Genomic DNA, 15,537 nt, shown 5'->3' on the forward strand with positions numbered 1-15,537 from the left:
ATTTTATCTTCCAACACTTTTACAGGGACCAAATTTCCTCTGAGGACAGTTTGTTATGTATAGAGTTATGAACATATACCACTGAATGTGTACATTTCTCCAACTTTCACATTTCTCGATCATCAATCCACAGTGCATTTTGAAACATTCCAGCACTGAAAGTTTCAATCAACATTGTTCAAACTTTATATTTGAATGTGTCATTTACCAATCTATCATCAAACTAGAATGAAGTGCACAGAGAGCAGAGAAATGTTTGTTGAGGAGCCATTTCCTGGAAGATTACAAGACTCGTCAACAACAGTCAGCAAGTCACGAAGACTTCATGTTTAGAAATAACTTCAACATTTTCTCCCTGAGTCTTCTTGTTGTAGTCCTTATGTCTGCCTTGAAGTTTGAGCTTATTTTCATGTATTTCCATAAAGTCTAAAGTGTCAGACAGTCTGAGTGTCTCAGGATCCTCTGTGTTCATTTAGTGATCATTAGAGGATTTATAACATTTCACACCAGAAGAGTTTTAACTTTAAAACAACAAAGATTCACTTTTACACTGTTCTCCAATGTTGTATAGTCTTTAACTTAATAAAACATGGTAAGAAAAACACGGACATACCTTATTGCTCCAAATGGCGTCACTGAAAATTTAACTTTCGTTTTTCAGCCCTTCAAAATAAAAGCATTAAAACTGGAACCATCCAATAGTATCTGTCTGCAGTCTGAGAAGTCATGGAGAAAACATGCTCAACTCCTTTTCAACGTCAAACTACATTTTTATTTTAATTGCCACAAGGACGTTTCGAGCAGATGCTCTTCAGCTTGTAACAGGCAATGTTCTCAAATATACACAGGTGGGACTAATTTATACTTGTCTACATTAGAATATATTTATTTATGAAACACATGACTCAGAAAGTTCCTCCAGCCACATCAAAGCTGTCGTATCCTCCAAAGTGTAAAGAAAGTGGTAGTGGTACCTCAATGAGTTTTGTGGTTTAGCTGTTAGTCAAACATCATTTTGCCTCACCTCTGAGTTCACATTGAGCTGTTTCAAACATGTTTGATCTCAGTCTGTGGGGCAGCAGAGTAAAAGACTCTGTCCCCTGTAGAGTAGAGTTTGGTCCTGGGGGGTTTGGAGGTTGTTGGTGTCTGCAGGTCTGAGGTGTCTTGTGTGAGTTTTTCTGGTGGGCGGTTCTTTGATGCAGGGAGGGGCACTGAATGGATTACTTGGGGAGTAATGAGATTTTATATTTGATCCTGAGTGAGACGGGGAGCCTGCAGTGAAGTGAGTGCAGGATGGGTGTGATCTGCTCGTGTTTACATGCTGTCATCAGGAACCTGCAGGGAGGAGGAGGGGGGAGAAGTCAGGGACTTTCCATGTTCCCTTGATGATACTGTTGTTGTTTTTTTACAACACCTCATTTAAAACTAATAGATGACTACTTTCTGCACCTCATATATAAAAAGTCCACAGAGCTCTGTGAGCTCATCTTTTATCATCTAAACTGAGTCAGCATGTACGTCTCTGATAACAACATTGAGAGTCTGAAGGTTCAAGATAAGACCACAAACTGCCAGGATCAGTCCTGTAGTCACCATGAGCATTAACATGAATAATAAAGAGGAGTGAACAGAAACAAAGAGCTCTTTTTCTTTACCCAAGAAGTGAGACAGGGCGTGAGTGTCACCAAGCCAGCAGATTTCAGTTAAAGCTTTCAAATATTTCCTGGAGCCAGATGATCTTTCAGAATAAAAGCACATGGAAGGCTTCACCACATCAACTCTGCATCTAACCATCATGCTCATTCAGGGACTCTGAACAGTTAGTGAAGAATAAACAGAAGTTTAAAATCATCAATTAATAAGATTATAAAGTTCAGATTGTTTTTAAAAAGCATAAATAATGTTTCATAAAGTCTAAAAACTCCTCCTGACATCACTTTACTTTTACACCTGCAGACTAATGAACCAAACATTGTTCTTTAAAATATTTACAGTCGTATGATTTTATAACGCTGTGGTGTTGTTCAGAATATTTGTGATAAAGATAATAATTTTATAATTTATAATAATTATAATATAATGCATTATTATTATTATTATTATTATTATTATTATTATTATTATTATCATTATCAGATAAGTTCAATCTTCTGTCACCTTTTGTGTGATCCTGCAGATTCTGCTGATTTTATATTCTTTATCCTGGGTCACTTTGCTCCTCCTGCTCATGCTCACTCACTCTCCTGTAATCACCTGCTCACATCTATCCAATAACACAGCTCCACTTCCTCATCGTCAGCCAATCATATTGCTGCTGCTGTTTTGAAATATGGCTGCTGTGTAAAGAGTCCATCAGTATGAACTCATCCATTCACACCAACGAAGAACAGGAGCAGCTTGGGGTTAAGTGTCTAGCCCGATCTGACATGTTGCTGCAGAAGCTGGAGATCGAACCCTCGACGATCTGGTTGAGAGACGACCGACTCTACCACTGAGCCACAGCCGCCCCTCATCAGGCTTCTTGATGAGCTGATGATCTTGGATCACCCTCTCCCCTGTTCAAGCTCCAAAGCTTCTCTGACAATAATTCAAAATCACATCAAATCAATGTTTATCTTTGATTCATTAACTCGTCTCTCCTGATTGAAATAAAGTTATTTGTATTCTTGATATCTAACTGGGCGGCGAGGTTATTATTGTTTTGATATTTTTCATTTGTTTCAACTGGAGTTTAGTTTGAATACGTCTGTAAAGCTGCTTTAAGTTCAGTTTTTATGTCTGCTTATCGTTAATGGTTCAGAAACAGAAATCGATCTACTCCTTTAATCATTTGATTGATTTTTATAAACACATCAGTTTCAGTTTGTTATCCTGTTTTAGTAAAGCTTCACTTTTATTTCACTTTAAGAAAAATGTTTTTTGTGTCATTATGGTTATAATTATATATCAGGTTAAATGTAATTAGATAGTTTACATCTTTTAGTTTTATTCTGTCTTTTTCTTACAAACCAAACTCAACACTTTCAGGATTTCTCCATCAGTAAAGAAAATATCAATAATTCATAAATTAGAGATCAAAGCTCCTCAAACAGAAACAGACTTTCTTTTTATTCTCACAGTCACCTCGTCATCTTTCTGAAGCTGCACCATGAAGACACACGACGAGAACAGAACAGTTTATAGACTACATGTTTGAACCTGGTCTTCTTTCTGGTCCTGATGTCTCGTTTAGGAGCTGATCATGAAACCTGCTCAAATGTTTTAAATGATATTCACAGAGCTTCAGAAGCAGACAGAAGAATAAAGAGAGAACAGAGAAAGAGCAACATCAGAATAATAAGATTCAAAGTGAACCCAACATGACAGAATCAAATATAAAGCTGAAGAGAAACACACGAGCTGCATGTCATGAGACAATAAAGCAAAGTGAAGAATAATAAAGAGAAACTTCTGCAGACATGTTTCTGTCTCGATGAGGAGACTCTGTGTGCTGGAGGAACATCTTACAGTCTCTGGTAGAGAGACATGAACATCTTACAGTCTCTGGTAGAGAGACATGAACATCTTACAGTCTCTGGTAGAGTGACATGAACATCTTACAGTCTCTGGTAGAGTGACAGTCAGTTTACCAATTTATAGCCTCACGCTGCAGTACCCATGACGTCACATCTCTCCGCCTCATATTTACAGTCTCTGGTCTCTCCATGTAACGAGGTAAGCAGCAGTTTTTCCTCTTCACATTTCTTTAAAATGAGTCACACAGAGCAGGTTAAAACTCTGTTACAGTCTGTTGTTAGTATGTTAAAGTGCGACATGTTTCATGTATGTTCCGGTGTTTTACCGAGAAAAAGTTTGTCTGCTGAAACAGTGTGAACTTTGAGACCAGTGAACGGGATGGCCTCTCTCCGTTCTTCCTGCTCTGTTTCTGACTCGTCAGCGGTCAGGAATCTGTCGACGTTAAATGGAAAGACTCGACGCTAGTGACAAAGACTGAACTGAATCAGCTGCAGGGGTTCAAATTATTTCAGAGGATTGAGAAACGCAAGGTTTATCCTATTTTAGTGTTTGTCTTGAAACCACAGAGTCATGCTCACTGACAGAACAGTTAGTCTTATGATCATTGTGGGAGAGAGAGAGAGAGAGAGAGAGAGAGAGAGAGAGAGAGAGAGAGAGAGAGAGAGAGAGAGAGACCTGAAGCTCCCCAAGGCTTCCTACAGACCTTGATATATTTAATGAACATGTCAGTGCCATCAGAATGACAAGTCCTTGTGTACAGATAAGACAGTCAAATTGCTTAGTCATGTTGTCAATGTAACAGTGTACTCTGGAGGGGTGTTCTGATATAAACTATGGCTAAAGTTCTGGTGACAATTATTGTAAATTGTAAGTTACACCTTAGTGTATGTGGGAGATTGATTGCAAGAGACTGGACAAGATTCACATTTATGTTTTTACTGTACTTGTTGACAGACCATGTCATTGCGATACAGAAAGGAAAAGACAGCACAAAGAAGAAAACAAAAGTAGAAATGTGAACATAGGACAATCTCCTTAGAGAAAACTGTATGTTGGAGCCATGGATTGATATAATTGTCTTTGTGGTATTTATTTAAGGTTAAGGTAGTCTGTTATATATTGGTGTTTTGGGTTATTGATTATTATATCATTTATTAGGATTGTGTTGAGTGAGGGGATGTTGGGTCACATGGTTATGTTCCCGCCCCGTTGGCCTGGCACATCAACTGTAGCTCTGTGGCTGATGATATTTCGATCTTCTGCGTTTCGTTAGGTTGAAGCCAGCCTCGTCCATGTAGATGAAGTTGTGCGGTGGTTCACTTGCTTCCAGTTCCATTATACGCTATATCCAGAAGACACAAAATGAGTTTTATGAATTATGTGCATTTTCATTTTGGACAAGATACAGTTACATCAAATGTATACAGCACATATTGCATCTTCTTTTCTACAGCCATAGCAAATGTGTAAAGGTCACACTTACTGTACTGTATATCACTATATGATGTACTGTTTACTGTGAGGTACAGTTACTGCATGCTCATACATGCTTTACCTGTACATACTGGTAGTGCAGCTCCTTCACCATTTCTTTCAAATGGAACAGTGTACAGCTGCTTCATATTCATTTGGTGTCTTTTCAGCACCCTGGTAATGGTTGAGATGCTGACTGTTTGGCTGTTTTCAAAGATGTTGTTGTCCTCTGTAATGGCACTCTTTATCTCCCTTAGTCTTATGGCATTGTTTTCTACAACCATGGTGCAAATAGCCTCCTCCTGTTCAGGTGTGAAAAGGGGCCCTCTGCCACCCCTGTGAAGTTGTCTTGCAGTCCTATGTGGAAACAATATAGTAATGCAAAACACAAAATTGAGTAAGATAAAATGTCACTGTATAAAGTATACTTACTGTATGTTGTAAAATACAAGTGGAATACTGTAATATTGTATGAAGCATTACAGAAAGTATACAGTATTACAGTACAGTGCCTATTGTTAGATTACATAACTGTTCTGTCGACGAAAAGTCTGAATGATTGAGGACACAGTTGTTCTCCCAACATTTGGCTGCACCCTTCAACCAGCCTCGGCCATTGTAAGCCCACGATTGAGAACATGGTCAACAAGTGTGGCTCTTATCTCATCAGGAATGTCAGACATTGTAACATTGTGTTGTGCTCTGGCTACATATATACTTGCCAGTTGATGGTTCATGAGATGCACCTTTGAGCTATTTCAGAAAACTGGTTGATCATTGGTTGATCTAATGCTTCACACAATTCCCTTTGTTAGAGAAAGTCAAGATTCACCTGGGAGCAATTTACCAATTCAGGACAGATTTAGAAAAAAAAGTCTAATGGAAATGTATAGAAATATGCTTGACATATGCTGGATTCAGTGATCCAGTTTTAAACCAAAGTAACGAGACCCCAGCTCCAATCGACCCGCGTTGATCTGACCAGGATTTATTTCTCTCTATAAACAGATATCTCAAAGAACAATCTGTTCTACATCAAACATTTCTACTGGAGTGAACAATCTGATTGATGCTGTGTCTCAAAGAATATCAGTTTTTAGATTTCCTGACCTCCTTGAATGCATCATTGATGATTTAACAAACCAACATTTTAAAAATTGTTTTCATTTCCTCTCGAGACCTGATCTGCATCATCATTTTTATTTGTACAAACTTCAGACCCGGTGATGCCAGAAATTCACAAGAACATCAGTTTTATGGTTCAGACGTCTGAAGTGATCCTGAGAGGAGCCTCTGTGTGAGGAGAGACGACAGAGCTGCACATCTCAGTTACAAGAAGAGAAGCTATAAAGGTGATCATGTTCACAGCAGTGTTTAATTTCTGCATTTCTCTTTCTGTTTTCAGGTGATGTCGTCGTTAAATCCCTTAATCTCAGTGAGATGACGTCTTCAGCCCCAGAAAACTTTGATCCTGGAGTTTAAAATGAAGTTCAGAAGAAATCCTCGGTTCACGGCTTCATTGCTGGTAAATGATCTTCACTTGTTCCTCCTCATCTTCAACACTTCTGTCTTTGTGATCGTTCTCCTGAAGGACTGTATTATTGTTCACTGAAAGCTACATCTCATCTTCTGATTGGTTTTTCCCTCTGTGGTTAGTAAATGTGGTTTAGAGATTCCTCTGAGTGGGAAGGTGAAGTGTCAGAGGTGTAACCACCAAGTGTCTTATTTCAGCAGCCTCCATCATCCCACATTCAGAGCAGTTTAAAGATAACCTCAAACTCCTGATCAGCTTCATCACCACAGGAATGTTTCTGATGTTTCTTTTTCTCTTCACAGATTTTTATGATGAATATATTCGTAAGTCGAACCTTCACCTGCCATCGGACAGAATATGTGTTTGGAGACGAGTGCTGTCCCATGTGTCCCATCGGTAAGATCGATAATTTGAGGTTTTTGTTGTCGTAACACATAACACGTCCACCGCGAGTAGAATGAAGTTGATGCTTTATTTTCAAACATGATCAGAGATAAAATCCTACAATGTCTGTTTCCTGGTGACATTAAAGTTTTGTCTTCTCAACAGGGACTCGAGTTAAAACAGACTGTGAGGAGGACAAAAGTACGTCCTGTCAGCCGTGCAGAGAGGGGACTTTCATGAATAAAATGAACGGACTAAAAAAATGTTTGTCCTGCAGAGAATGTGGAGCAGGTAAATTAATGTTGATGTTGTTTTTATTACCTTTTTAATTTAAAGGCAGAAGTTTTATTACCGAGTCCTTGATGAGGAAACTGCAGCTGGAGTGTTGTTCTCACCTTAAATCTGAATCTCTCATTGGTTCAGATGTTTTCCTTTGAGTTTACAGCTTGAAGGTGTTTTAAATAGTCAGATTCATCATGTTGCTATTTAGTCTTTAAGCAGTCGATTATGTCTGTATTTATCTTTGTGTCGACAGGTTCTGGTCTGAAGATGAAGACGTCGTGTATGATACGATCAGACACAGTTTGTGAACCTCTGGAAGGATTTTACTGCTCAGAGTTTACAGGGTACGACTGTTTTGAAGCAAAGAAACACAGACGCTGTGAACCAGGAGAATACATCAGTCAGAGAGGTGGGTTCATACGTGTAACTCCACACACACACACACACACACACACACACACACACAAATAAACTAAATATTCCTCCTGAGAATTGAAGCAATGAGCTGTTTGTGTTATTCCAACATCAAACTGTTCCTGTAGCTACAGATGAACTGGTGACTGAAGGGAAGTTCAAGTTATTGTCAGAAGAGAAGCTGAGAGGACTTGAGTCAGAGTGAAAGTGAAACAAATGCATGATTACATTCCTTAAGGATGTGAAAACACCGAGATTACTGACCCGAGGATCACTTCCCTGAGTGCTTCATGGGCCTGAAGAAGGTCTTGGTTGCTGCGGCCTGAAGACTGGCTTCAGGCCGCAGCACCGAGGCGATGCTGCAGCATGAAGACCGACTGGCTACTCTCACCAGAGCAGCTGCAGCTGGTTTTGTTTACACAGAAAATAGTCAAAGGGAGCAGCTGATCTGATCAAATCACATTGCAGGTGTTTACACTAAATATATCAAGGTCTGTAGGAAGCCTTGGGGAGCTTCAGGTCTCTCTCTCTCTCTCTCTCTCTCTCTCTCTCTCTCTCTCTCTCTCTCTCTCTCTCTCTCTCTCTCTCTCTCTCTGGATGAATTCATGCGCCATCTGGTGGCAGAACTTGTAACTTTAGTGTTTGATATTAATCTTATTTCCAGAAACAAATATTAGTGAACTTATTTCCTTTGGTTTGTTCAGAGTCTCTGATTGGTTCATATTTTAGACTGCATGAATGATATGTCTGCAACATTTCATACATGAAATGAAAAGTTATCAAAGATTGATATTTAATCAAGTTTAGAAAGATACTTTTTCTTGGTATCAGGTGAAATTGTTCTGTGAATAAGTCTTTCTGTACATTTGCAGCTCATCGATCATACATTTAAAGCTTTAAACTTCAAACTAAACAATGTTTTCAGGTGTTTCTTTCTGAGATTCTGCTTTAAATATCTCATCATGTATTTAGTTTAATATTGAAAACTGTCACTGTGTGTATTTCCTGCAGGAACTTCCTCCACAGACACGGTGTGCTCGACCTGCTCTGATGGAACATTTTCAAACGGGACGTTTACATCTTGTCAGAATCACACACAGTGAGTGAAGCTTCACATCACACATGGACTCTCCAGATGTTCCTGTAATAACTGTCCCTCTATCATTACAGATGTGACTCAGAGGGTCTAAAGCTGCTGAGAGCAGGAACTAAGACAGAGGACGCTCAGTGTGGAGAAATACCATCAGACTGGACTGGACTGATAGTCGGTGGTGTTTTGGGGCTTTTAGTTCTCGTGTTTGTATTAACAGCGTGGTGTTACAGAGACAAGATACAACGTTGTCTAAAAATAAGTAAGAATTTATAATGTGACAATAAAAACATGATCATGTTTCATTATAGATACCATCAATGATTTGTTTCATGTTGTCTTACAGAAAAAAGTTCAGCAGAAGCTCATCAGACGGTATGTTTTACATCTCTTTACTCTCAATCAGCTTCACAGTTAGATCATTAAATGTTGCTCACTTTCAATTTTTACTTTTAAAGAAACCAGTGAATCCAGAAGACAACACAACGGAACGGTTGATGTTTAGAGAAAAAGAAGATCAGGTGAGACTGCAGAGATTTTCAGCTCAATGATCGCTGACTCATTCAGATAAATCATAAGTTACAAAAGTTCAAGTTTTAATGTAAATCTTTTCTCTCCTCAGGGTGTTTCAGAACAGCCCTAAACATGCAGACATTTCACTGAGCCCTGCAGAATAAATGTTCTCCAGGATCCAGGTATTATTATCCTGCTGGATTCTGGGACATTATCTCTTCAGAGTTCAGAAAAAACCTCAGTCCAAGCTAACAAAGTGAGGACGAGTTAGAACCAAATCTAAAGTCAACTGTACAGAAAACGAGGAAGACTGGCAGACATTGAGTTTTATTAATGCTTTTTATAAAAACTGTTTGTTTTTCTGTATCTGTTTTAAAATTTTTATCTCCTTTTCTGCTCGATAAGAACGAACACCTCACCGAGTGTTTCAGCTCAGTTCATGTCCTGAGTTTAAAAAAACTGAACTTTGTTCATAAAGTATGAAAATACAAATAAAGTCTGAAATCAAAAAAACTTGATGCTTTGGATTCATTATGTTGAACTTTGACCTCTGCAGGTCATGAATTCATGTAACCAGTACAGGTAATCCAGTCACCAGTTAGCTTTGTTCAAAAAGTATAAAACTACAACCAGCTGAACAATTAATTAAACATACGGTTAAATATAATATGTGGGTAAAAGTATTTCTAAAACTTAAAGAAAGTTTATTTTAAGATTTCAGATTTCCTCAGAATCTGATGTTGAGCATCTTCTCTCCATTTACTGTTCAGGATTTCATTTCTCAAAACAACAGAAATATATGAATATAACACTGAAGTTGAGCTGTCTGCCACCTGCTGGTCAGGATGTGGAACTGTAGTTTCAGGGTTTTTGTAGACACTGAATGAAAAGGTAAAACGTGCTCACTTTGTAAATCCTGCAGTAAATTGAAAGACGTGATTAAATATGAGAACAGTCGGTGTGTTTCTCTTTTCTTCAGATATCTGGTGAATATAAGACATGCAGAAAAACTACATCACTGAATTTAAATATTTCATTTGATATTTTAAAAAATTGTTTCAAGAAGTTTTTTAAAGGCAAACTTGTGTTTCAGATGTCAGAAACTGTTCCTGTAAATATTTTCACTTTGAGTTCTTCTAATGTCGTTTAGTAAAGACAGCTGAAAAACGTTAAAGGTCAATTATTCAAGAGTTCAAAGGGTTAAGTCTGGAAACTCAAAGATAATTTAAATATCTTGTATGTAACTATGGACATTCATGTTTTGTACAGCTTCAATAAAAGCGATGAAATCTTCTCTCTCTGGTCAGTGTTTGTGTCTCATGATTTAAAACGAGCCACACAGAGAACAAGAATCTGAAGTCTGAATGTTGATCAGAGTGCAGCTTCCTGTTCATGAAGAGAACAGCAGCACAGGTGTCAATACTCACACGGGTCACTAGAGGGCGCATAGAGCTCGTACCTCTCTGCCTCTTGGTGTCTACATACAGGTGTGTTAATGTCCTTAAATCACAGGTATGTACCCCAGTATGAAGGTCAGGACGGGTGTGAGTCTCTGTCAGTAACTTTAATGTTTAAAGTCGAGTATTCTTGAGGCTTTATGTGAGAGATGTTAAAGGACAGTAAGAACTCTGAGGTCAAAGGTCAAAGGCTCAGTTCTGTTTCTGAAGTAAAGCTCTGTGTTTCATACTGAATATATCACCTGGAGGAAGAACTCTGAATACTGAACTCTGTCTCATCATCAATCTCATCTTTCATCTTTTCTTCAAACCTTTCTCTCCTTTCTCTCCTTTACTAATATCTGACTTTTGTTTTTCTCTGTTTTTTAAATGGTTTAATTCCCTTAAACTCAGAGGCGCTGCTTGTCAACAGGCAAGGCAACTCCTCGTAAATTTACGAGTTTAATCTCAAAATTTCAGATTATTATTTTGTTTTTGTAAATATGAGACCACAAAAGGCAGAAAAAAAAATCAGAAAGTGAAGACAAGCAGAGGAACTAAAGAACAATCGATTTACTGTCGTTTTCTTACCATTACAATGACTGGAAATAATTGAACTGTTAGCACAAAGTGTTGATGCTAAAAGAAACAAATGGAGACTCTCAGAAAGTTCTGTCTTTGACCACTAGAGGTCAGCAGCAGTGCACAGCTTTAAAACTGACGTACATTTAAGATCTTACATTTTTAATTAAGTGAATAAAATGAACAGTGTGTGTTAGGGTTAAAGGTTTGTGGATGGTAGAGAAATCCATTAAAGGACTAAAATACAGTTCAGGTCAGATTAAATTACACATTTCAAAGTACTCTACTTGTTACTGTGTTAGTGAAATACTCACAGAGGTCACTAGAGGGCGCGTAGAGATACCCTGGAGCCTGCGGCCTCATGACAGTGGTGTCCAGAGGTTTAGAAGAAAACCTGAAGTTAGCAAACACGAACATGAATGCAGCTAACTAGCTAATAGTTTGCAGATCTTGTGCAATATGGGTAATATGGAATATATGTTGTGTTGTTCTGTATTAGTATTTTCCTGTTTGTTTATGTGCGGATGTGGTTTTTATATTGTTGTTATTTATTAAATCGAGTGGAAGCAGCTGAATGTTTGGCAGCACTGTGAGTCCAACACAACTTTCCCCGAGGGGACAATAAAGTGTATCGTAACTGCTACGTCTCAGGTCACAGACCTTTGAGCAAAGCAGGCGAGGAAACTGAGTAGTGATCTGTGTTCTGAAGTAACTGATCTCCCCGCTGTACCCACTTCTTATAGAACCGGACCAACCAATAAAACTTGATGAAGATGATTTGGTGGAGCAGTCAGAGCATCTCACGAGGCGTTTGTACACTCAGCAACAAGTCATGATGGACAAAGTGTGAGGTGTTGTCTTCATGTCTGTTTGCCTTTTTGTTTGTTTGTCCCCTTCAATGATATTCATTAATCTTCCTGTTTTATTATTATCTTTAATTCATTTGTTGTTTGGACCATAAAATATAATTTCCCAGCGTTTACTTTATAAAGTGATGATAAAAAACAGAAACAATGCAAGTGGTAGAGAGCAGACATCAGAACCATGGACAGAGTCAGAACAGAAATAAAATGTGAGACACAAATACATATTAGAAATAATCTGAAGAAATGTATTAAAACAGAGATGATTCTTTTTTCAAATGAATTGTAATTTTTTATTGTGATTATTTTTCAAATGATTTGTTTCTGTGGGAGGAAACCGAAGCGCTCGGAGTAAACCCACACCACCCAGGACTCCATGTGGGCTCACATGTCGTCCTGTGTGGCCCTGGTGGGACCTGAAGTCCTTCCTCATATCCAGGTTAGACCCTCTGAGCTAGGAGCCAATGAGAGGCTGATAACAGAGAATAACCTGAACATGAGGTCTGACGTCAGGCCCCAGTAGACCTTCCTCACAGCTGTCATAGCAGGAGCTGAAAGGCTCACTGCTACACAAAATGAAGGCTGTGAGGAAGGTCTGCCCCCCCCCCTTTTAAACTTTTAAAATATTAAATGGCAGTGCACCATTGTACCTTACCGACCTGGTGAACCCCTATGTGCCTGCCCGAGCCCTGTGTTCTCAGGGGACGGGTCTTCTGAGTGTCCCAAAGGTCAGAAAGAAGACAGTTGGTGAGCGGGCTTTTTCTTTCCGTGCACCGACACTTTGGAACAGTTTACCTCTGGACATCAGGCAGGCTTGTTCTGTTGAGGTTTTTAAAGCTAAGTTAAAGACCCATCTGTTTACTGTTGAGTATGACTCATGATTTCTCTGTGTGTTTTTCTGAGAGTCCGAGTGTGTTTTTAATTGTTTTTAGTTTCCAAAATGTTTTTTAAACTGTATTTTGTAGACTGTGCAGACAGACCACTGAGGGAATGCTACTTTCAAAGTCATGCTAGTTTTAGAAAATTACCAACCCTGCCTTTAAATGTAAGGCAACCTGCTGCACAGCTGGTACACATATAGCATCAGTATGTCTTTCTTTGACAGAAGTTTAAGTAGTTTTTGTTTCTTGCTGCTTTATTCCATATTTAAATTCTGAAAACGAATCATCCCTAAATGCACAGAGGCCTCTGATTGAAAGCTGCCTTTATTTGTCACAACATGCAGCAACATCAGGCGAGTAAAGGTCCTGACACACCAAGGAGACCGCCAATCCGTTGGTGAGCCGTCGCCCCTCTAGTTTTTACGGTGTGTCCAGCTCCGTCGCTACCCGTCGGCCCCACTTTTTTTTGCTGAGGACCCGGCGCCAGCGTGGTCGGGGGTAGGTCTCTCTCTGATTGGCTGTTCAGATAAGCGAAACAGGAGAGCCAGTGCATGAGAAGAATTACAGAAGCACCTCGTCTGTTCTTGTTCAACTAATAAAAGATCAAGAGCTGACAACACCACTTACTACTTTTTATCAGACATTATTCTCCAGTAGAAGTTCATGTATCACGAGTGTTGAGCGACAGCAGTGAGAAAATTGTCTCCTCGTATCATAACAACGGTTTATTTATCCGCGTTCTTCCTCGTACTTTTCCGGTTTGTCCTTTTTGGAATGATGATAACAGACTACCGCCCCCTGCTGGCATGGAGAGTTATGTGGTGGTTGGCCATTGGCTGTAGTCTTTGCGGTGTGTTCTTGCACAGCTTTTTGGCCAAGACAAAAGGCAAAGCTGACGCCACAGGTGGCCTTCGTCGCCACTAGTTCTTTGCCGTCTGCTTGGTGTGTGAGAGCCTTAAATGGGACTGGGCCTCAAATTCAGATAAAGCTTTTATTTCAAGTTTTACACTAAATATAATAATACTTACTAACAAAACCTTTTGTGCATGAAATGGTTAAATCAACATAAGTAAACCAGTATGAGCTAACTGGTGACTGGATTACCTGTACTGGTTACCTGAATTCATGACCTGCAGAGGTCAAAGTTCAACATAATGAATCCAAAGCATCAAGTTTTTTTGATTTCAGACTTTATTTATATTTTTATATTTTTTGAACAAAGTTCTTTTTTTTTTAAACTCAGGACATGAACTGAGCTGAAATGCTCGGTGACGTGTTCGTTCTTATCGTGCAGAAAAGGAGATAAAACAGATACAGAAAAACAAACAGTTTTTATAAAAAGCATGAATGAAACTCAATGTCTGCCAGTCTTCCTCGTTTTCTGTACAGTTGACTTTAGGTTTGGTTCTAACTCGTCCTCATTTTGAACTTTGTGAGCTTGGACCGGGGTCTTTTCTGAACTCTGAAGAGATAATGTCCCAGAATCCAGCAGGATAATAATACCTGGATCCTGGAGAACATTTATTCTGCAGGGCTCAGAGAAATGTCTGCATGTTTAGGGAAGGTCTGAAACACGCTGAGGAGAGAAAAGATTTACATTAAAACTTGAACTTTTGTAACTTATGATTTATGTCGGGGACGTGGCGTCCAGCGTTGCAGGGATTTCGGTGAGCGACGTCTGCACCAGCGGGGCAGCCGGCACCGGTGGGGTGCCTGGATGCCGGTGCGCTGCCCGGGAGCGTCGCAAGGACAGTGTTTCCCCGTGTTTGTACTTCTGCAACAAACATCAAAGGTGACGATCTTCCTACACGATCAGTCAAAACTCCGACTGTTGGCGAATGTAACTTTAACCAAAACATTAATCCACGTGTAGCCAGAGGGCATACAGCTGATCCAAACAGGAAACGAATCATTAACCAAGCGATAAAAAAAAAAAAAACGGAAGTGGAAAGTCTTTCAAGCTGTCAATCACTCGAGAATAATATGGGATCCCAAATCAAAACCCAAAGGTCTATTTGGGGGACATCTTAACATTCGAAGTTTAAAATCAAAAAGTGACCAAATTCAACATCTTCTAATGGACTCAAATCTAGATTTTCTATGCTTGTCTGAGACTTGGCTCCATGAAAACTCGCCATCTGCAGCATTAGAGGTACCTGGCTATCAAATCTTCAGAAGAGATAGAGTGACATCAAAGGGTGGCGGGGTCATGGTTTATGTGAAGGATAGTATTCAATGTAATGAATTAACTTGGTCAAATTGTGAGTTGGAATGTATTGGCTTGAATGTCACTTTGTCACCACAAATGTCTTTTGTCCTGATTGTAATTTACCGCCCACCCTCTGCAAATAATGCATTTTATGAAAAGTTCCAAAACATCCTGGAGAGTGCAATTTTAAAAAAGAGGTGATAATAATGGGCGATTTTAATGTTAATTGGGAAGATAAGGCTACTAGAAAGAACCTCAAACAAATAACTGATGGTTTAGATCTCTCACAGCTGATCAACGGTCCAACAAGAATAACCCAATCCACCAGAACTCAGATTGACTTGGTATTTAGTAATAGAC

The 15,537-nt window shown here is 39.2% G+C and overlaps 2 protein-coding genes across 2 annotated transcripts in view; one reads left to right on the top strand and one right to left on the bottom strand.

Moving 5' to 3' along the window:
* Positions 1–15,537, bottom strand: part of LOC132990403 (tumor necrosis factor receptor superfamily member 5-like) — a 62,534-nt gene that overhangs the window by 5,239 nt on the left and 41,758 nt on the right. The window lies entirely within an intron of this gene.
* On the top strand, positions 3,669–10,500 carry LOC132990405 (tumor necrosis factor receptor superfamily member 14-like). Its single transcript, XM_061058675.1, has 9 exons — positions 3,669–3,714; positions 6,395–6,514; positions 6,826–6,919; positions 7,073–7,198; positions 7,443–7,598; positions 8,615–8,702; positions 8,774–9,214; positions 9,316–9,862; positions 10,283–10,500. Exons 2-7 carry the CDS (start codon positions 6,473–6,475, stop codon positions 8,967–8,969), a joined length of 702 nt encoding a protein of 233 aa, XP_060914658.1. The 5' UTR covers positions 3,669–3,714; positions 6,395–6,472; the 3' UTR covers positions 8,970–9,214; positions 9,316–9,862; positions 10,283–10,500.

Source organism: Labrus mixtus, chromosome 15 (genome assembly GCF_963584025.1).
Source record: "Labrus mixtus chromosome 15, fLabMix1.1, whole genome shotgun sequence".
In the NCBI taxonomy this organism is placed as follows: domain Eukaryota; kingdom Metazoa; phylum Chordata; class Actinopteri; order Labriformes; family Labridae; genus Labrus; species Labrus mixtus.

What these genes read in the sequence shown, in the direction of transcription:
- LOC132990405 (XM_061058675.1), top strand. Translation starts at nt 6,473, where the DNA reads ATGAAGTTCAGAAGAAATCCTCGGTTCACGGCTTCATTGCTG. An exon ending in CTGCAGAGAATGTGGAGCAG is followed by an intron (nt 7,199 to 7,442) that starts GTAAATTAATGT and finishes TTGTGTCGACAG; the next exon opens with GTTCTGGTCTGAAGATGAAG. An exon ending in AGAATACATCAGTCAGAGAG is followed by an intron (nt 7,599 to 8,614) that starts GTGGGTTCATAC and finishes TATTTCCTGCAG; the next exon opens with GAACTTCCTCCACAGACACG.